Genomic DNA, 23,846 nt, shown 5'->3' on the forward strand with positions numbered 1-23,846 from the left:
ACACTTGAGCAAAATGACAGTGCACACGAATATCAAAATGATCATGTGCCTAGTCACAACAGTCTCCACATGGCACCATTATTTTGGAACCCACAGGCCAAAGCTTACTTTATTTGTCAGCTATATGCTAAAAGAAAAACTCAAAGTCCTTCCCAATAGTTCCCCATTAGACATTTTTCCTATTTAGTGGTAAAATCCACTTACTTTCTATTGTTGCCATGTTTTCTCTCATAGACATCTCTATTAGGAAGATCATGTTGATAGCCATCTTGTGGTAGATGAGACATGACTCACCAGTTACCACACAGGATGAATCAGGCAGACAGGATTATCTGTGCCAGCATCATTTTTTGGAAAACTTAACTGCCTCTAGCAAAGTGATCACCATATAAAAAAAACACTACATAGAGTTGGTGGTCACCTTGTTGTCCATGTGGTCTGTTGGTATAGAATGCCTTCATAAGTGCATAGTCTCATAGTAAAAATAATGTCCAAAATACAGCATCACTTAACTAATACATCATGTCTAGATTGGTTTAACTTAGTTTTTTTGTATGACAAGGGACATCCTCTACATATAGAGGAAAGAAGGCCTGAACTAATCCTTTCCCTGGCACATGCACAGAAGAGGTGGATTCAGGAGTGTGTGCATGTGCCAGGGACAATAGTTCTAACTCCATCCACAAAACCTCAATAATGTCCCCATCCATTGACCAGACCAGACCAGAAACCTGGTAAAAGATGTGACTTCAGTAGGAGCAAAATTTTCAGAAGAGGAGCATTACCTGACTGGGTTCCTGAGCAGTAGATCCACACAATCTCAAGATACTAAGTATAGCTGAAACCTTTTACCACAGTCAAGATATGAGTAAATACGGAGGGTTTACGGTGCCTGCTGGGTCCGAAAAAACCCTTTAACAGTAATGCAGCAATAGAACTAATTACTGAGACACAGCCAGATGCAAAACATTCTGTGTGGTAGTCAGTACAACATCACTGTTTCTTATTATAATAGGAAGCATTGTCTTGAAAACCTGGGAAACACGGAAGCCCCATATCAGGGGAACCAGAACAATCACTCATTTCACCAAGCACAAAGAAGTCAGTCTTATGGGTCTAGTTCTCAGCAAAATAAGCGAATATAAAGATCCACAATAACTATTAAGTACATACAGAAAAAAGGTTGACAGCTATCCAGCACCAGGCAGTGTCTAGCTGTTACAATACAAACGCTTGGGGGAGAGGGGGTGGGGGTGTGAAAGCAGGTATGAGATGACAGAACTCCCTTCAACAGCAACCCTAGCTGGAAAAATATCTCAGATGCAGACATGCTGGAGTATTTCTGAACACCAGATAGGATATCCTAATAGATCAGACCAGACAATGGGTTCTGTCTTTGGGAGACCCTCGGGAGCTCATCACAGGATACACACGTGCTCACATCCGGCTTGATGAGCTCTGCTCAGTGACAGAGATGCAGTAAATCCACTTCCAATTGCAAGCATTAGCTGAGAATACGTTTATCATAGTCTCAAGGGACTTTTACTGGTCTGGAGACAATCAGGTATAGGACTCTCTACCAGCAATGTTAGATTTCCCTCAGATTAATCTTTTTAAAAAACTTTATACATACAAATATATACTCTATATGGATATACTTCCTGAGTAATTAGAGCTGTATATTATCTTGTTTGTGCAATATAAATTGTTAATCAGAGTTGAAATCTGAAATAGTTTTAACTGTAAATGGTTAAATCTACTGGTTCTCAGCCACCATTATCCCAGAACCCAGTCTGAGCATTTGCACCAAATTATATAATATGCCATATTGCTACCCATCAGTGATAACCGCATGTGCTGGCTACACTTGTTTTGTAGTGGGCCATTTGGCTGTAATTTGGATGTGTCACACGTCTGTTCCACTTCAGATTAAGGCAGGAAGGGAAACATCTGTGTTTAAACACAAATGGTCAGAGCTGACAGACATATGCACAAATCATGTCCGACACAGAATTCCTATTTATACAATTGTATCACAGATTTCAGCTTGATGGTGGCAGAAGGAAAAAAAAAAAGGGTTTGTAGTAACAATCGTAAAAGCACATCTAACAATTGGTGGAAATGTCTAGTGTGGCGAAAAACAGCAGTGAACTTTCAAAACAAAAACAGGTCGGCACACCCGAATTTACGGTTTAAAGGGATAGATCCATGAATAACTACATGAAAATGGATGATAAGGCGGCACGACTGGTACTATGTGGGGCTGAAGTGGCGGAAAGCAGTGACAAGTCCGACTTGGCAATGTTTGAGCCAAGTTTATAAACAATGGCTTCTATGAGATATAGTCTTCTTCAACCTTACACGTTGAGCAGGTTTTATATGTAAGGATGTCATGTTGAAAATCTTTTTTGGGGAAAGTGGTAATAAAAGTCAACTTATCAGAGGACACAGACAAATACAGTAAACCTGCTTAAAATACTGTACATTACTTTGTAGGCAAAGAGGTATCTCACAAGAAAGAGAACCATCTTACCAGAACCACCTATTGAAAGATGGTTCTTTTTTCTTGGGAGATACCTATTTGCATATTCAGTTCCCATGTAGCATTGCCAATAAGTCTCCATACCCTGGAGTACTTCCAGTAAGTCTCCATACAGGACTGGTCACCACCCTGCCTAAGTCACTTCCAAGGCATCACACTGAGCCAGACAGAATCCTACTCCACACTAATGAGGGGCAAGCACCCTGAAATAACAGTCTATGGATGGATATATGGCCTGGCTATATTCCCTTGTGAAATCGCAAGGCTTGTTGGTAAAATCGGCCCTTGACTCATAGGGAGCCACTTCCAATAGGTGGCGCGGGCGACATGGTTCTCTTTCTTGGGAAATAACTATTTTCATGTTGGTTTCCCATGGACCATTGCCAATAAATCTCCATAGAGGACTGGTCTCTTTAAGAAGATTACTTTGGAAAATTGAAACTGATGACCCATGTGCTACAAAGCAGCAATGCTAATCACTTACCCAACAGTCCACCGAAGGTATGTCACAAATGTGGTACAGTATTAAACGCTCAGTTAACGCTCAGCTATCCAAAAGATGGCGCTCTTACCTGATGACAACAGGCTTCCACTGCTTCCACTGATGATTTTCCCTTTACTTCCCATATTTGCAAGTTTTGAAGTCTTCAAGGTTCCAGTCTCTGTTAGGTCTATAGCAATCTCACTCAGGCTTCTTGCAGCATGTATTTTGGACTGTTGGATAAGATATCATATCCTATTATTACTGTAGCTCTTGTTTGAACATGACATTTTTTTCTTAATGTATTACACAAAAATGTCAGTTTCTAAAGGATTATGACAAATCACGTGCAATACAACCAGTAACTGTGGAAAAACTGCATGAACATGCCCGGGCAGACCTAGTTATAAATGCAGGCCCAACTGTAACTCTCAGCAGATTTTTCAAGGTAAGTACGGTCTCATGAAAAAAGTCTTATTAATATGATATAATAAAGATAGGTTTGGTTTAAGATTAAAGGGGCTCACCCAAAAACCACATTTGTGACTTCTAGGACTCATATGGTCACGAGAATGGGTGTCCCAAGTTTCCGGTTGAATGAAGCAGTAGTCACTCATTAACTAACTATTGGATAGCCAGAGATAGCTGAGTACAGAGTTTGGCTGTCTCCATTAGTCCTATAGACAGTGACTGGAGTAGAAGAAGTGCGTATGTGTGACTCCCTTGGTTCAAACTGGAGACTTGGACCTATGTTCTCATAATCAGTGGGGAGCAAAGTTGTCAGACCTCCAGCAATCATACATTGACCATCTATCTTTGGATAATTGAGAACTGTTGTTTGTGAGACAACATATTTAAGTCTAATTACCACTACCTTGGCCTTTGCTCAGAACCATAGTCATCTTTGAAGGCCTAGGGGCTCATGCACATGGCTGCAGTTTTGGCCCGCATCCGATCCACATTTTTTTGCGGACGCGTTCATCTCAATGAGGCTGCAAAAGATGCAGACAGCTCTCGGACGGTATATCCGTGTTCATCAGCCCTAAATCTGAGGTCAGTGTGGTTGCTAGGACATGCTGCTGGACAATCTCATTAAAAAACAAATCTGGATTAGCACTGCTGACAGAATAGAAAGTGAAAAAAGCTAGGAACTGTTACATTCCCCATTTCAGCCTGCTTTATTAATATAATTTTTTTCTAAAATGAGCTAAAACTAAAAAAAGTGTTCCTATGAATTTTTTGGGCCCCGAGACATGATCTCCAGTACTGCAGTGGGAAGATTTGAGTGTGTAGTGTGGAGATGAGATGTGAATGCAGCACTCTAGCGAAAACAGTGATTGCTTATAGAGAGCTGATATCAGGAGAGGACTTGTGAAAAATGAGGAAGTACAGTAAATGGAAGAGTTTCCCGCTTCATGACATTTGCTATACACCCACATGCCATCAGTGTGATGAATTGCTCAAGAGTGAACTAGTCACATCTCTGACATTTCATCACTCCCCATACCCGTTTTTCAAAGAAATGCCTGCAAGCAGATCTGAAATCTTTGAAGTGGTTCTTGGTCAAAACCCAGGCCTCAAATTCTAAGGCACCCACACAGATCCTATCATTCAATAGGGCCAATGTTTCCTATGATTTCTGGAACTTATTAAACTGCTCTGGATAGATTTATCCAAATCATACAACATGTTGTAACTTGAGACACAACATATACTGTGTTACTCTATTGTAAAAAATGATTTTAAAAAAATGTTGGCAAGTATGCAATAGTTCTTAAAGGGGTATTCTGGTTTCATGATATGTATGACCTATCCTGAGGACAGGTCATCAGTATCAGATTGGTGGAGGTCCAATTCTCAGAATCCCTGCTGATCACCTGTTTGAAGAGGCTAGTGTGAGAACTGTGTCCTAGTCAATGTTTATTGCACATGTCCACATTGTAGTGGTGGCGCGGGGTTAATTACATTGCACCACCACTACCGTATAGTACCGGCGTGCAGACTGAAGAGGACATCGCTCTCATATTAGTGCTGCTGATTGGCAGTGGTCCACAGCGTTGGACCTGCACCAACTGGAAATTGATGTCCTATCCTGAGGATAGGTCATCAATTTCATGAAACCGGAATACCCCTTTAACTGCCGTACAGGACTTCTGCTTCTCAGCTATCTGAGTAGTCATTATACAACACACAAAAGTGATGTCCCACATTCATTCTACTAACTACTTTAAATGGATCTGATGAGGATCCACAAGGCCTTACTCATCAGACCAATATCTGCTGGACATGCCTATTTCAGCTGCCCAAATGATGTGTGTTAGGGCCAGAGGTGCACCTAGCCTTTCTGCTGCCTGAGGTGAAAACTGAAAGGGTTCCCCCACTCCCCAAAGCCAATTTCTTAACCTAACCACTTCTCTTCAGCCCATGGCCCTTTGGCTGCTTCCCTCTTGCCCCTAACTGGTGCTGCCTGAGGCGATCGCCTCACTTGGGCTCATTGGTGGTGGACCCCTGGTTGGGCCCCAAAACTGTCTCCTAATGTTGGAATATGTTGGAAAAAGAAGCTACAGTATCTAATGTAATGACCAAACTTACTCAGTATAAATTAAAAACAAGACAATGGGGCAGATTTATGAAACCATGGTTAGTCTAATGGAACATGGGCATCATACCAGTCGATTTAAAGGGGTCCTGTCAGCATGAAAATGCAAAATAATCTGCAGGTAGCATTTTATAGAGTAGGGGGGAGTTGAGCGGATTAATATATAGTTTAGTAGGAAAGATAAAGTAAAACCTACATTTCATACATTAAAATTTCTGCATATTCTAGGCTTTGAAGTCCAGCAGGCGGTCCTATCAGTGACTGACAGATATCTCTGTATACACAGTCATAGAGGGAAGGCTGTCAATCACTGATAGGACCGGCTGCTTCACTGGAAAGTCCAGAACAAGGAGGAACTTAAATGTATAAAATACAAGTTATTCTGAATCTTTCCCCATAAAACTACATCAATCTGCTCAGCTCCTGCTGCTCTATAACACGCTGCCTGCAGCTCAGACACTATGCTCAATGTGACTGGTTCCATTTAAAGAGACATCCATCCATGTGCCAGCACAAAATATGTCAGCTAGGTGTGTGTACAGTAAATAAAATAGGAACGGTTCCACTTTTCTTAAAATGCTTTACATTACAGTTCCATTATTAAGCGATGTGAAGTATTTTATTTGACATTTCCAGTACAGGACAGACAAGTAGCAGTAAGTGGCAGCTTGACATAACTGGGATAGTTCAGTGATTGAGGGTCGGCTCTAGCTCCTAGCACTGCTATTTTATTGGGAGAGAATGTACAGGTCCTTCTCAAAAAATTAGCATATTGTGATAAAGTTCATTATTTTCTGTAATGTACTGATAAACATTAGACTTTCATATATTTTAGATTCATTACACACCAACTGAAGTAGTTCAAGCCTTTTATTGTTTTAATATTGATGATTTTGGCATACAGCTCATGAAAACCCAAATTTCCTATCTCAAAAAATTAGCATATCATGAAAAGGTTCTCTAAACGAGCTATTAACCTAATCATCTGAATCAACTAATTAACTCTAAACACCTGCAAAAGATTCCTGAGGCTTTTAAAAACTCCCAGCCTGGTTCATTACTCAAAACCGCAATCATGGGTAAGACTGCCGACCTGACTGCTGTCCAGAAGGCCATCATTGACACCCTCAAGCAAGAGGGTAAGACACAGAAAGAAATTTCTGAACGAATAGGCTGTTCCCAGAGTGCTGTATCAAGGCACCTCAGTGGGAAGTCTGTGGGAAGGAAAAAGTGTGGCAGAAAACGCTGCACAATGAGAAGAGGTGACCGGACGCTGAGGAAGATTGTGGAGAAGGACCGATTCCAGACCTTGGGGGACCTGCGGAAGCAGTGGACTGAGTCTGGAGTAGAAACATCCAGAGCCACCGTGTACAGGCGTGTGCAGGAAATGGGCTACAGGTGCCGCATTCCCCAGGTCAAGCCACTTTTGAACCAGAAACAGCGGCAGAAGCGCCTGACCTGGGCTACAGAGAAGCAGCACTGGACTGTTGCTCAGTGGTCCAAAGTACTTTTTTCGGATGAAAGCAAATTTTGCATGTCATTCGGAAATCAAGGTGCCAGAGTCTGGAGGAAGACTGGGGAGAGGGAAATGCCAAAATGCCTGAAGTCCAGTGTCAAGTACCCACAGTCAGTGATGGTCTGGGGTGCCATGTCAGCTGCTGGTGTTGGTCCACTGCGTTTTATCAAGGGCAGGGTCAATGCAGCTAGCTATCAGGAGATTTTGGAGCACTTCATGCTTCCATCTGCTGAAAAGCTTTATGGAGATGAAGATTTCATTTTTCAGCACGACCTGGCACCTGCTCACAGCGCCAAAACCACTGGTAAATGGTTTACTGACCATGGTATTACTGTGCTCAATTGGCCTGCCAACTCTCCTGACCTGAACCCCATAGAGAATCTGTGGGATATTGGGAAGAGAAAGTTGAGAGACGCAAGACCCAACACTCTGGATGAGCTTAAGGCCGCTATCGAAGCATCCTGGGCCTCCATAACACCTCAGCAGTGCCACAGGCTGATTGCCTCCATGTCACGCTGCATTGAAGCTGTCATTTCTGCAAAAGGATTCCCGACCAAGTATTGAGTGCATAACTGAACATAATTATTTGAAGGTTGACTTTTTTTGTATTAAAAACACTTTTATTTTATTGGTCGGATGAAATATGCTAATTTTTTGAGATAGGAAATTTGGGTTTTCATGAGCTGTATGCCAAAATCATCAATATTAAAACAATAAAAGGTTTGAACTACTTCAGTTGGTGTGTAATGAATCTAAAATATATGAAAGTCTAATGTTTATCAGTACATTACAGAAAATAATGAACTTTATCACAATATGCTAATTTTTTGAGAAGGACCTGTATGTGACTTCCAGCATACATGTGCTGGTGGTATAGTCATCGATCAATATATATATATATATATATATATATATATATATATATATATATATATATATATATATATAGCCATTAGAATTTAGTAGGGAAAATTATTCCATAAAGTATGTTCCCATGAGGCCAGGACATGAACAGGAAATATTTAGAAGAACCATACCATACACTAATCCAATGGAATGATATTGACTGGATGTTAATGGATGCCACCATCTCAGAAGACTGATTCATACTTGACCTTGTGTTCCTCACATGACATCATGGCTCCTAGACAGGAAACCTAATCAGCCCCTCTATAAACCACGGCACGAGGCACTTACCTTGCTTTGTTTCCTATCCAGATAGAACTGGTGTTGGCTAATGGCCATAGCCCAGATGGACTTTATGAGAGCAGTACATGCGTACCACGTGTGCACAGCAATCCCGCCATGTCCAAATGTCCTCCTGGTAACAGATGCCCTGCACATAGAGAAATGAGCTGTGATTTCCCCCGGACACATCAGAAAGACATGAGCGCAGGACGTATGAATCAGCTTGCATCCTGCAGCCCATGACAGGCAAGTAATCAGATGTCTCCCTGGCTGCCATTAACCCCTGTTCATCGGAGAAACTGGTGGCATCAGGTTCATGTAACCACAAGAAAATCTTAATCAATAAAACATTCTACATTCCCCTACTACAAGACTAACTGGTTGTAATTAGGAGCAGAAATGTAAATTATACTACCTACAAAAGGACCTGTCACCTCTCTTGACACATCTGTTTAAGTAACTACTTCCATTCCCCATAAAATGACAATTCTGGAGCATCTATGTTGTGTCATTCCTCTAGACTTCCTGCTAAAAAATTAATGAATATGGGTGTAACCATTCTCATTATGAAAAGAAGTGTGTCCCTGCACGTTCTACAACTGACCGGACCGTATCAGACTGTGCAGTGACACACCTTCATTCATACGTTTCTAATAGGAATAATAGAGGAACTACACTAAATAGAGTCATAACATGCTCCAGAATTGCCATTTTGACACGGAAGACAATTATTTACTAAAAGACGTGCCAGGAGTGGTGACAGGTTGTCTCCGATTCTTTATAATGGCATCATTGTGGAATACACTCCAGCACTCAATGCCCCATGATATGTGCGCTGACTGTCAGCTGCCTGGAAACGGTCAAGATTTGCTGTCAGCACTAACATAAGACAGTATTCACATTGTTCCATGCAGACAAGTTAGAGATTGGAGTATTTAGCAAGCAAAAACAGTTCCATGTGGCTCGGGAGACATGTGACGGATCATGTGTATATACAATATAACGCTGGCCTGGTACGAGCACCAATCAGGTGCAGGCAGCTTTTGTGCCTATTATTCGTGAAGAACTACAAGTTCCAGCATTCCTCAGCCGATATTTCCACAGTACACATGAGCATTCCTGTCAGGAGAAGCTGGGTCCTGTTACACCAATTAGACTGGTCTTACTAAAGGCTGTCTAACCTGATGTAGATGGAACCGGTTATTGTAGACAGCTCGTACATATGACAGGACCTAACAAATTTGGCAAAAGGTGGAAACAGCGGAAAAATTTGTAAAGGCGCCAGCCTCGGGGTGAAAATGAAACCAGGTGAGGGATTTGTGTACTGCTGTATAAAGAATACGCCGGGCCAGACATGACTCCGCATAAGAAGGAGCTACAGCTACGCAGCCCAGTGTGACCGTCAGCTATTGTCAATGGAAACCTGGCAGAGGTCCATACTGACAGTTAAATCTAATAGCGTTTTATTCCAAATATCTATTCATTCAGCTCTGGTTAATATGGCTCTGTTCACACTGGAATCATGGCTCCATTCCATTGGGCTCCTGTTGCCCATGTTGGGTTTGAATTCTGCAGTCTTTTGTGCTAGTCTACTAAGAAACGGACACCTGATTGCTACATACAGTAGAAGTCCATGGTATACTTTTAACATTTAGCCCATGATGCCAGTTTTAACAGATTCATTAATTGTACAGAGCAAAGGGGGTGACCCATGACAGGAAGACACTCTGGGGGACATTTATTAAACTGGTGTAGAGTAGAACTGGTTTAGTTGCCCATAGCAACCAATCAGATTCCACCTTTCATTTTTCACAGCTTCTTTTAAAAATGAAAGGTGGAATCTGATTGGTTTCTCTCTAACACTAAGCCAGTTCTACTTTACACCAGTTTTATAAATCTCCCCCTCTGCCTCCCCAAGCGCCATGTTAGGCCTATTATAAGGCTACATGCGCATGTGGCGGCTTAGGCTACTTTCACACTCGCGTTTGGTGCGGATCCGTCATGGATCTGCACCCGTTCAGAACGGATCTGTTTGTATTATCTTTAACATAGCCAAGATGGATCCATCTTGAACACCATTGAAAGTCAATGGAGGACAGATCCGTTTTCTAGTGTGCCAGATTGTGTCATAGAAAACTGATCCATCCCCATTGACTTACATTGTGTGTCAGGACCCGTTTGGCTCAGTTCCATCAGACGGACACCAAAACGCTGCAAGCAGTGTCCGCCTCCAAAGCGGAGGGAGACTGAACGGAGGCAAACTGATTCATTCTGAGCGGATCCTTTTCCATTCAGAATGCATTAGGGCAAGACTGATCCGTTTTGGACCGCTTGTGAGAGCCCTGAACGGATCTCGCAAATGGAAAGCCAAAACGCCAGTGTGAAAGTAGCCTTACGTGCATAATAAAGTACCAGGAAAGTGCCTGACATTGGACAAACCTCATTTTGCTTTTTCATTCCATGCAAAAAAATTGATTTTTAAAACTGCAGCATATAAACTCCTTGGGAGAAATTTATCAAACTGGTGTAAAGTAGAACTGGCTTAGTTTCCCATAGCAACCAATCAGATTCCATCTTTCATTTTACAAAGGAGCTGTGAAAAATGAAAGATGGAATCTGATTGGTTGCTATGGGCAATTAAGCCAGTTCTACTTTACACCAGTTTGATAAATGACCCCCTTTGTGTGGTTCTTTTGTGCTGATTTCACCCTTTTCGATGCAAAGATGAGACCTGCAGCAAAACGCATCAAATACGCACCAGGAAATACAAGTAACACATGCGGTTTTTGGTGCAGCTTTGATGCGAAGACACAAAGAATGCAGCACGGGAATTTGTGCAGAATCTCCGCCAGACAACCTTCAACAGTGTGCCTTACACTGGCAGGTAGATACCCATCTGTACAGTGCCCTGCATTTAGTACAGACTTCGTACTGTGCCAACACCATAGAATAAGGTTGCTCTCACACGTTGCGGAATTTTACGCAAAATAAAGACATCCTCTATGTTAGCCTATGGGGATGAAAAGTGTAAATTCCTGCGTTTTAATTAATTTTATATTAATTCTGCAACGGTACAAAACGCAACAAATGTTTTTCCTTCCTCCATTCATTTCAGCGGAGATGTAATCCGCACAGAAATCCACAACATCATTTACAAACAAGCACCCACCATCCTATGACGTTGCGGAAAAACGCAACAACAAAAAAAATCTACTTTTTAAAATTCGCACCTGCGGATTTTGCTGTGGAAAATTCTGCAATGTGTGAGAGAACCCTAACACAGTCTGTGTATTCTGCACCTGCTCTATACAAAACGAGTAGGGAGCCAATACTCACAAGTGTGAATGAGGCCTAAGACAGTGGAAGGACCAGCTACTGTCAGCCCATATTATGGACTACTGTCTACTGCCTGGAACTTACAGCATCATAATCCGTATGACACTGTGTGGTTAGGTCAGAAAACATGTCCATAACATGGGCGCTAAAATGCGCATAAGAAACTGGTCTTGGAGTGTATTAGCACGAGGCACGGAGGCAGATTTGTTGAGTGAAATTTCTGTGATTGAAAATCTGTCCCGTGTATGGATTTTTGTTCTGCAGCATGCACTTGGATTTCTGCAAGTCCCATTCCGATGAATGGAACAGCTGCAGAAACAAATCTGCCATGTGTGGACATTCTCTTAGGACTGGAGTGTGGGGACAGTCCAACACTGCTGCCAAAACGGAATTTTCCCAGAATAAGGCTACATGCACACGAACGTTGTTTGTTTCCGTGTCCATTCCGTTTTTGGTTTTTTTGTGGATAGGATGCGGACGCATTCATTTCAATGGGTCCGCAAAAAGTCTGCATCAGTATGTCCGTTCCATAGCCCCGCAAAAAAAAATGAAATAGAACATGTCTTATTCTTGTCTGTTTTAGGCATTGTTACAATGGATCCGCAAAAAAAATAAAAAAAAATAAACATGGATGGCATACGGATGTCATCCTTTTTTTTTTGCCAACCGCAAAACACATACGGTCGTGTGCATGTAGCCTAAAAAGAAGATTCACTTGGGAACTGTGTGTGCGATGTGCCAGTACCCCAGCCTGGTTTACTGGGCTGTCACTGATAGAGTAGAAGGATATTCAGTAGTATACGATCCCACTAAAGCAGTTTTATGCCTAGAGCAGGGATTAGCAACCTCCGGCACGCCATCGTTTCAGGAACTACAACTCCCAGATTGCTTCATTCACTTCTGAACTGCCAAACATGTTTGTATGCTGGGAGTTGTAGTTTCACAGCAGCTGGAGTGCCGAAGGTTGCTGATCCCTGGCCTAGAAACTGGGGCTAACATTTTGCTTTCTTTGGAAGCAGCAGTGGCTACAAAGACAAGCAGGTCTATGCAGGACAGTCGCACATCCACCGCATGTAATCACACCTCAGAATCCAGATTTACTAACTTAGTATAAAAAGTAAGAATTGCATAATAAATTACCCTGACAGTCATAAAATGGGTGTTAAGTGACAGCTAATAAAGTGCTAAAAGTCGGTGGTGGATCCCTGGGTCTATGAATATAAAGTCACTTTTACTCCAGGAGCAGAGGTTACGTGCTCTGTAGTCCACACTAAGGCTCCTGCACACCACTTTGTTTGCTATAGTAAACTAGGTCAATTATTAGCACATTCCTGTGACAAGTACCAGAATACCACAAAATCACACTGCATATACCAGTCACTACTGCAACTATCTTACCAACGCAGAATCCTCAGTCATGCAAAAAACAAACAAACAACATAAAAACCTAAATGCTTAAGACAGAGAAGAAAGTGCAACTTACCTGCGAGGATCATGAACTTCTACTGAAAACTTCTTTTCTCTGAAGTAGAGGTTTTCCAATTGTCTCCATTGAAAGATCTAGACAAGAGCACAGCTGGAATCAGTCACCATCTACAATCAGAACGATCCCCCAAAAAATCACAGCTCCTCCAAGACTCCTCAGACACCCGCTTTGTATCCTTGAAGTAGCAGAGCGCACTGTTATCTGTTGGTTCCTTTTGTGTAATTTGCAACTCCTAGAGTCTTGATTTCCCTACACGCCTGGAGTAAGAACTGGCAGGAGGGGGGAAAAGAAGTCCTGGGAGCAAGCAGTAGCCATCTGTGAGAGCAGCTTCCTCCTTTCACAGTGGTGGAATGGCAAGGAATTCAAATTCCCCTGCCTCCCATTGGAACAGCCACTTCCTGCCCACTAAATGTGTAATAGTCCCTGACAAGCACTCTAGCTTGAAACAGCTTCTAAAAACCCAGCAGAGGGTGGGGGCGAGGGCTGACCTTAATTCAAGGCAAGGCAACATGAGATAACAATGTGAGCTTGTAAAAGCCTCTCGAAATGTTCACCCAGCACAGCTTTTTCTCAAGATGCTGGTAGAAAGCAAGCAGGGAAAGGGCTGGGGGCAAAAGTTTATAGCTGGTAGGTTAATGTGACCCTGAAAAATGTAGTTCATGTATTTAGGCAGGTAACACATGATAGTACGGCAATCACTTTCCCCCCAGTATATTAAACAAATAATCGTCCTGATCGTTGCCCACTATAAGTTCATAAAAAGTTCAGCGTTGATCTAAATGGATTGTGCCTCCATAATGATTGGCGTTGTGGGTGGTGCTCATAAATATACATACCCCTCATATTGAAATTAATCTTTACAATGTGTTGGCTATAAGGAAAAGCGAAGAATGAGGATGTTGCTGCCAGGGAGAACTTCTCCAAAATAATGGGGGTCATTTACTAACTGCTCTACGCCAGTTTATGGCATATGAAAAGTCAGAAGGCCCAATTTTGCGCTGTCCTCAACACTTTTGAGTGGTGAGGGAGTGTCTGGGGTATATCGGGCGCTGGAGCCGTTATGAACCCATCTGTTATGAGCTCATACCATTCTTTTCATTAGGATGGTGTTTATCCTGATGGAGACCAGTGCGGTCTCATAATGCGATGTAATGTAATTCTTGTACCTCCTGAAGTTATTGGAACCTCTTGGAGTCTTTTCATCCAGCAGAGCTGCCAGAAGTGATGTTTCATTGTTTATATACTCTTAAGCAGTGATGGTCAGTTCACAGTGTTCGCCAGTGAACACATGCAGGCTGCCATCTTTAGTAAGGTAGACTCACCCGTCCGGCGATGCACAGGTAAGCCCTTACCTGTGCCTGTGCCGGTCTGAAATCAAATGCAGTCACCGGGAGCAGGCAGTTCCGAGAACAGCCTGATGAAGGCCCCTGGCGGCTGTTCTCGGAACTGCCTGCTCCCGGTGACTGCATTTGATTTCAGACCGGCTCCCGGCACAGGTAAGTGCTTACCTGTGCATCGCCGGACGGGTGAGTCTACCTTACTAAAGATGGCAGCCCGCATGTGTTCGCTGGCGTACACTGCGAACTGACCATCACTGCTCTTAAGGGCTCATGCATTCGACTGTATCATTTTTGCGGTCTGCAAATCATGGATCTGCAAAACATCAATACCATGCCACCATTTTTTTTTTACCTCCTGCAGAAATGTCTTATTCTTGTCCAACAAAATAGACAAGTATAGGACATGTTCTATCTTTTTTGTGGAGCCGTGGAATGGACATATGGATGCAGATTGCACTCAGTGTGCTGTTTGCATGTTTTGCGGCGCCACTGAAATGAAGAGTCCGCTTATGATCCACAAAAAAGGAGTGTGGCTCGGTGGGAGGAGCAGGGTCCCTGCGGGCCACCAGATTTACTATAATTTATGCCAGAAACTGGCTCAGGTCTACACCAACCCCTTGATTTGAGTTTCTGGTGCATCTGCCTCTTAATAAATTAGCTGCATCTCACTCCATCGAACAGGAAATCAAGACTAAAATAGGAAAGCCAGTCTTGATAAATCTGCCCCTATATGTTCAGAGATATTGGGAGGTTAACACTAAGAGGTGAGTAGGCTCATTTAATGGGGAGCAGTACAATGGAGTCCATTCCCCGGGGTCTGGTCACTAGGAGATTGCCCTATGCCAGGCATGGCCAACCTGCGGCTCTCTAGCTGTTGTAAAACTACAACTCCCACCATGCCCTGCTGTAGGCTGTTAGCTGTAGACTGTCCGGGCATGATGAGAGTTGTAGTTTTGCAACAGCTGGAGAACCTCAGGTTGGCCATCCCTGCCCTATGCTGTGCTGTTTCCTCATTTTTCAATACAGTTTTAATAACGTATCATTGACATTTCTATATACAAATACAGCATATATGATAAGATCAGAATCCTCCTGCTGCTGATTGATGGAGACAATATTAGTAGATTGTCATAACACAGAATGGTTACCCTGGTATCTCGCTATCTCTTCCTGTTATTGTCGCAACAGTAGGTGTCGAGACACAGCGAGCGGGACCCACCGTTCAGGGCACGGCGAACAATCCATTTCCTGTTTAGTCAACAGCATTAATGCACATAAGGACCAAGTCAAGCTAGATGGGAGACAAAGGGGATACTTTTACCAAGTCCACTTTGGTCCATGTTTACTAAGCAGAGCTTATGGGATGAGTAGTAGAGTCATTGAACAGTTAAAAGCCTCTGATGGAATTCAGTCCATTTGTGTTGGGGTTCCTTCACACATGGCAGATTTATTGTACAAATTTTTGCAAGTGAAAATCAGTCAGGCCGGATTCACTTGAGCATAATCTGGATTATTTTTCCGCCTTTATTACTCCCCTGTGTTACTGCCTGAGTGGCCCTAGGAAACTATGATGCTGAGAGTTTAGGCCAGTTAAACCCGCAGTCAGGCCATAATACATGGGAGTTACATGGACAGAAAATACGTCCAGATTATTCTTGTGTGAATGCTGCCTTACATTCAGCTGAATGGAGTCACTTTGGCGGCATGGATTTCTGCAAGCCCTATTCAGATAAATGGAACAGCTTTTCAGTTGCAGAAATTTCTGCTAAAAAGTCTGCTACATGTAGGACAATCTTTTCAGGTACTGTGGAAAGCTGGGTGGCAATGCTTAAGGGCGGCTCATACACATGGCCAGTGTTGGCCAGTGCCCGTATTGCAGACCGCAAAAAGCGATCTGTGGCCGTTTGTGCACCACATCACTTGAATGGGTCCGCAACCCGGAAGGTGTGATACAGAATGGAGGCACAGAATTTTTGCGGTAAGGACCGCCGGATGCGGATCGCAGATCCCATTCAACTGAATAGGTCCATGTCCGCAGACGGTGGACACACGGACGGTGCCCATGCATTGCGGACTGCAATTTGCGGTCCACAGCCCGGGCAAGGCCGGCACACAGTCGGGTTCATGAGCCTTAATACAGACACAGTTATGGTTGCTTACAACTATGGAAATCTAGCAACAAGAAAGCTTCTAACCAAGGAAACAGAATATTAATAAAAGAAAAAAAATTGTCAAGGAGTTTGTCCCTGATGAAATGTACACTTCTCCTCCTTGAACTTGTGCATCCACTAAAAATAGTGGTGAGATGTTCTACTCCCAGTACGTAAGTATTGGATCAGTAAACGTTCTGCACATGGTTACATTGTAATTCTAAAAAAGCAGGACAAAGTCAGGCTGACAGGTGGATCTGGAAGCGGTTCAGATTCTTCTGACTTGAAGGCAAGCAGAACGTCAACTGACTGTTTTTAAAATGCCACAACAAGCTGAACGCGGAAGATTTGTGCCAGCTTGAAAATCTAGTCTACAGATGAATTCTGTAGGTTAAAACTTATATTATAAGCCTCCCTATTTCTCACATGGTCACAGTAACATATGCAGGAAATATTATATACTACACAGTTAATCGTGTCATAGGCAGATCATCCAAGTGACATTAGAAGCAGATAAACTGAGGGAGGGGTACATGAACCACTGTTGAACTAATCACTATCACACACTAGCATCATAACGTCAGAAGCCACAAGACTGTGAGAAATCCATTGCAAGGCACATCAGAATGGTGATGGATGGACACAGGGGATTGCCATGGGTCCATCAAGGTTCTCTCCAGGTTTTGGTCACATACTATCAAAAGTGAGAGAAAACCTGAAAGCAGCTCTGTTCACATCTATGTTAAAGGCTCCATTCCAAGCCTCCATTGCAGATTCCATCATATGAGTAAAAAATAGTGCAGCACAAGGAGCTATATTTTCTGGTAAAATGAAGGACACCATTATGGATCCTGAATTACCCCATTATAAGTCAATGGGGGCCATCAATGTCCCTCATTTGTCACAGCTGGAATTACATTTTTCTGCTTCTATGACTGAACAAGAAAGTGAAATTCCTAACACAGATGTGTTGTCAGCATAACACAGACATGCCTACATTATCAGACTATCTGGAACACTCAGAAAAAAGGGGAGACCTCCCATTCTCCTGGAGGCTTTTTCCACGCACTGCAAGGGCCGTGCTGATAGACCTGATAGATGTCATCCTTAGTCGGAACTTTGGGATTTGATGAAACCTGAGTATAGAAATCAATGACACTATGTTGGGGGGTACCTGGGAGTGTGGTCTTGGGTAGGCCAAATGTCTTCCCATAGTGTCTCCCTGACAGAATTTCTCAGAAAGTATATGTAAGCTATATTTCAGATGCCACTGCCAATGAAGTGGATGTCCAGAATCAGGTATACCTAATGTATTCTAAACTTCTGCAAAGACAGAACTTAAAATTTGTTGCTACTCTGGTTAATCGAGCATGCATTGGGCAATATGAATGAAGACAAGTGTGGCCAAACCCTGGAGGTGTAGGTAAAAACCTACTCTTCAAACCTGCTTTTAAAAAAGAAAAACCTGAAGGTTAATATGGGCTATGCCTCTAGTTCTTGTCTAGTGTCCATAGGTGTACTAGTTAAATACATTTAGAAAACGCGTATCGGTTGAAAAAGACTCAGTAGAGTCGAAACATCGCTCTGTAATGATGCTTTTGGTTAATAAACATATCACATTGCATTGAACTGAAGGAGTGCTGCAGATCTTTTTTGGATATATATACGGTATACATGTATACACTGTAAATCTATGTTTGCCTTGTGTGAAATTTCCTTGTAGATATTTCATTGTACTACTGTATAACATAATGCATAGACATAGTGAAGAAAGCCATAGGAGAACCAATGGGGAAATCAAAAGGCGAGCATTCTGACGGCCCCTGTCTGTGAGTAAGCTATGGAGGTACACGTTCATTCCCAAAATTAATTAGAGGGGGACTTTTATAAATACTGGTTTCTACAACCTGTTCTCAGACGACCTCAGGGTTGGTCATAGGCACAGTTGTATGGAGAACTGTAATTTATGGAGTTTCTTTTTGGTTGCTATGATCAACAACATTTGTTAAAAATTTTTACTCATTTTTAGCAAATCTGTTTTTTTTATTCTATTCTTTTTATTTTATTTTATTTTTAGAAAACTAATGGTGTCCAAACCATACTAACCACATATATGTGAACAGATTATAGAAAATACAACCCAATCAGTGCAGAGTAACTGGAGAACGCAAACTAGTCTAGTGGAGAAGTTCCTAAAAGTATTTTGTAATTACATTTAATTCCCAGAAACAACTGGCCAAATTCTTCAGCTCGACTTCAGTTCCAGCCTTGGGGCTTGTCATGACACACCTTGTGATAATGGATTTCTACCCCTGGGAGACCGGAGCAGTTCTGTACAAAAAGGTATGCAGATTCTTCCAGGGAAAACTGCAAGAATTCCTAACCCTGGGAGCCTGGGCAGAACTGGGGAGTTCCAGTCCCCTGGGGAAAGACGGTTTGGCTCTAATTACAATTCCACATGAGCCGTGTGCCAGTCACATCATTCTAGATGTCCAGGGGCTGCTCATTAGGAGTAGTATGATTGGTTCTAAGGGTATGGCTACTCAGTCAGGTTTCTAGATGCAGTTTTGGAAGCCAAAATCAGGAGTGAATAATAACAGGAGAGAAAGTATAAAGGACAGATCTGACCTCCTCTTTTCTGAATTCAGTAATGGTTTTGGCTTCCAAAACTGCATGGAGAAACCCAACTGTGTGGCCGTACCCTAATTCTATATATTAGCACGTTATTAACTTCCCACATCTTGCAAAGCTTCCAGGCCATCTACTGAGAAGCAAGTTTCTCAAGAAAAATGTGATTTTATCTATTCTAATTCTATATATTAGCTCATTTTTAACTTCCCACATCTTGCAAAGCTTCCATGTCGTCTTCTGAGAAGCAAGTTTCTCAAGACAAATGCGATTTTATCTATCTTTCACAATGTAACAATATAAACACACCGCAGAGTTCTGTATATAGGAAATGAATACATACTGCAAGTGAATATATGCAGAAAAAGACAATGCCCATATATGAGAAAGCACTGTAGGAGGCAGAATAACTTTACCACCCATCAGTTTATGGTATGAATGACAAGATCCAGATACAGCGCTGCTTGGATGCCAGGATAAGAGACGGTCTGACTCAAAGTTAGTCATTATATCCACAGGCAATGAGCTTCTGCGGCGTCTATTGATTAGTACAGTAAATACCATACACTATTAACTCAGTGATTTCACTCCCATGCCAATGCTTATACCAACGTATTAAAAAACAAACAAACCGGTTTTCTGTACAGCTCCATTGGGAGTCATTATTAAGACTGCTGTAAACACACACCTATTGCGCTGACATTAACAATTGAGTTTGGAGGGGAGCGGCATGAGTCAATGTAGAGATGTAGTTCTCAGGCTTTGAGGATGAAAGTAGAAAAGCTTTATGAACTCGGCTGGTGCACAGTTTACACTCTGACTCAATACTGCACAGCAGGCATACGCCAACAGGGCATACGTCACTGTCTGCTAGTCTGGAGTCCAGATAGAAATATTCCCTTTATAGCAATATGGATGCGGTGGTCCATACACATGAGATATTTGGCTGACAGCTATCACCCCCAACCTAAACATAAACTTGTATAATTGGCTTGGCTCAGAGTTCATCTTTATTTCAAGGGAAAAGGGAACAAGTTGCTGCCAGACCTCTCTGGTAGCAGCTTATCTACCAGCAGAACAAATGGATTGGGCATGTAAAAAGCCAATATGACCAATCCTGAATCCCCCTGACATCTGCCTTTAGGGGGAGATGTTAGATTATTGATGGATCCACCAGGATTGGAACGGATCTGCTGATACTAACCTGATGGAAGAAGCAGCCTTACACATGAATCACACAATAGATCCATTCACTATATAGACATAATATTCAACACAATGGTTTCTTTTCTATAGCAATGCTTATAGCTATATCATTAAAAACACAGAACCTGTTCTCTGCGCAGCCCTATTGGGAGTTACTATTAAGACAACTAATACACACCTAGCCTGCCTACATCAACAGTCAAGTTCTGTGGGGAGAAGTGGGGATTCATTTAGCTGCGCAGTTGTCGGGGTTTGAGGTTGAAGGTATATAAACCTTATATATTTATAGAGAGAGCTTCTCCCACCTCTCCCCGCCAACCTTAAAGGCTGAGGTGGGGGACGGGAGAGAGCTCCCCTCTTCAATATTCTGGACTCAAACTATATGTCCGGTGTATTCTTTGATCACGTCTATTGGCCAAACTGCGGATCTGTCCCCATACTGTACTGTACTTACATGTATCACCATAGTCTAATCATCTACTTTTAAGGGAGTCTGTCACCTTCTTTACACATATTTAACTGCCCTGTAGGTGATATAAACAGTTATCAGATTGTACTTTTTTTTTCTGTTTTCTGTGTATCTGATGTTGAAAAAACGAAGCTTGATAATATATGCTAATGTCTTGCACGTGTCCAGGGGCGTTCCCCACTCAGGCAAGTGCCCATGCCCTCCAGACACTGCCATTGATCTCTCCTCCCATATTTCACTGTGAGACAACCCAGTGTCCGTACATCACTGACTCCGTACAATGCCCACTATGGCTGGCTGCATCAGTGAACTGACTTCACATGCCTGTGCCTAGCAGTAGAGCGAGCAGAGTCAGTGATGTAAGTGAAATATGGGAGGAGAGATTAATGGCAGTGTCCGGAGGGCATGGGCACTTGTCTCAGTGGGGAACGCCCCTGGACATGTGCAAGACATTAGCATATATCATCAAGCTTTGATTTTCAACTTCGGATACACAGAAGACAGAAAGAAAGATACGATCTGTTAACTGTTTATATCACCTACAGGGCAATAATGACAGGATAATATGTGTAAAGTAGGAGAATGACTCCCTTTAAGTTATATCTCACACCAGTTTGAAACTCTTCTATAGCTTTTCTCTCTTACTTTATTTTGCTATTTTTATCTTTGTTGAATGGAAATCTAATATCTTGCAGCTTTCTAGGTCTTTTTGGTAAGTGGATACATTGAATATTATCTCCAATATTCTAAAACGTGTTGTATTATGCTTGTATTTAATTTTAAATTGATTCTAGTGATTCTTGTTCTCCCTGGATGGTGCTATTCCATGTAACTAGTAAAATGGATTTCTGCATGTAATGATACATACATACATGCAGTACAGAGAATTCTGTGCTATGATTATAATCTAGAATTCTGGTCTTTAAGTAATATATATTCAAGCAGGAAATACTATTTCATATCCCAACACGATGTAAGAAATGTTAGGAACATAGTTCAGGTCCTAGTCGGAATGTCTTTGTGTATTTTATTTCCTGGTGGTCCAGCCTATTGTTCTCCCCAGACATTAATCACTCCGCTCTGAGCCCACATAGACATGCAATAAATGATGTGGTCTCAGCCCACTACTTATTAAATTCCACCCAAATCATGCAAATGTCTCAAAATAATAATAAAGGAAATAAATAACGTGTGTCCAGTGAGACATTGATATCCTGTTTAGTTGCCAAAGTCGGTCTCCCTTTGTAATCTGGCCTGCTAATGTAACCAAGATGTTCCCTTCAATGAAGGCCTCATCTATCAAACCACATACTGTCTGAGGGCTAGCATTGATTTGTTAATTCAGCGGCAGATGCAAATCCTGACACGAGCCTGACCCTTTTATTCAGAAAACCAATTCCTTTGCTTTTACCTTGTTTTTTTTTAAACCCAATCTGTTTGGTGGAAACCAATAGCGTGTCATCTGACATGTCTTAAGATATGCATGCAATTTTTCAAGATATTGGAGCAATCTGCTCACGTGTATTATCAACTAAGTAAACCGCCTCCCTCAGAGGCCAATGGTTTTCTAGCTGTGACATACAAGTACAAAGTATAATTTACAGCCTTTCTGTCATCTCCACCAAACCATCTTACATTCCACATGGAAAGTCAGTGAGCTTGAGAGCTCCAGGGTATCTTCTGTTTATTTCTAGCGGAGTCACAACCAGCAGAACCAGTGGATTAGTGGAACTAGAGAGTTGCAATCTGACAGTATGCCCATTGACTTTCATGGACAAACGTATATGTAAAGAGTATCATCAGGTTCCCACCGTCCCCTCTTCTAATGGGAATGTATACATGATAGCCAATCTCAACTGTATAGGCATACAATTACATAAATCTGTCTATACATTAAGACAATTTCAAACACTCCCACAGAACAGAACCTGTATCTTCTATGCAAATATATGAGTAACAGTAACAATTTCACAATCTAAAAAATGGATGTGCATACATAATATTTTTTGAAATTTTCTAAAATGTCATTCATGTGCTATGAAATATTCTGCAACAAAATCCACACATAACTTGACACTTGGTATGGATTTGAAATCTACAGCATGCCAATATAATACATCTTGTGGATATCTGCTGTGGATTTCAGTTCTAGGGGAAAACCTGTGGGAGCATTTCGGCAACAAAAGCCACGGTATTAGGTGTAGATTTTTGGAATACCAGCAGATACGTCATCACTACAGTTTATAATACATGTGGCCGTTCCCTCAGTCAGCACCTCCTAACGCAGGAAATACATGTGCAGTTTCTAATCTGAAAACCAGCGTGTCCAGAGGAAACCCTGGCAAACAGGGTGAGAACTTCAAGTAGATGTTCCTCCTATGGGATTTGACCTTGTGGTCTCAGTGCTGTAAGGCAGCAGTGGTAGCCAATGTCCTCATTTCAATGCAACTAATGTGTTTATTTCCTCCTACACTATGAGCTTCAATGTTAAAAGCAGAATTCTCTAAGAGTATGTATGTTACTTGTCTGCGACCGTCTGCCTCCGCTAACACCCAACATGGAAGTCTGCCACTGACGCTCTGTTTATCCTTCCAAATAATTAAGAGCTGCTGCAAGAATAACTGTTTATGAGAGTACAGCTTGTACAGTTCAGGACGGTCAGCGACAGGCAAACCACCCACACTTCTATTTCCGAAGAAAGAAAACTTGTCAGGTCAAATCTGAATACAGAGATATCTTTCAAACCTTTACAAAGGACTGAAAACATGTTTGATTTATTGCATTTTTCATTTTGCAAACTGCCATATTGTGCCAGCACTCTGCTCTGTTCAGAGGCGGTGTCACTGAGAAGAAAACTCCTTGTGGTTTACTACGGCTTTCGCCCTGATTTCTGCTGACTAGCTCC

At 42.1% G+C, this 23,846-nt stretch overlaps 1 protein-coding gene across 6 annotated transcripts in view; it reads right to left on the bottom strand.

The window, feature by feature from the left end:
• FRMD4A (FERM domain containing 4A) overlaps window positions 1-23,846 on the bottom strand; it is a 307,366-nt gene that overhangs the window by 33,168 nt on the left and 250,352 nt on the right. For all 6 annotated transcript variants that reach the window (XM_044280099.1, XM_044280097.1, XM_044280098.1 and 3 more), the window contains exons 12-14: window positions 13,146-13,222; window positions 8,336-8,474; window positions 3,115-3,256 (exon numbers count right to left, since the gene is read on the bottom strand). In XM_044280099.1, coding sequence (XP_044136034.1) covers window positions 3,115-3,256; window positions 8,336-8,474; window positions 13,146-13,222 — 358 coding nt within the window. The remainder of the gene's footprint in view (window positions 1-3,114; window positions 3,257-8,335; window positions 8,475-13,145; window positions 13,223-23,846) is intronic.

Source organism: Bufo gargarizans, chromosome 2, assembly GCF_014858855.1.
Source record: "Bufo gargarizans isolate SCDJY-AF-19 chromosome 2, ASM1485885v1, whole genome shotgun sequence".
Classification (NCBI taxonomy): domain Eukaryota; kingdom Metazoa; phylum Chordata; class Amphibia; order Anura; family Bufonidae; genus Bufo; species Bufo gargarizans.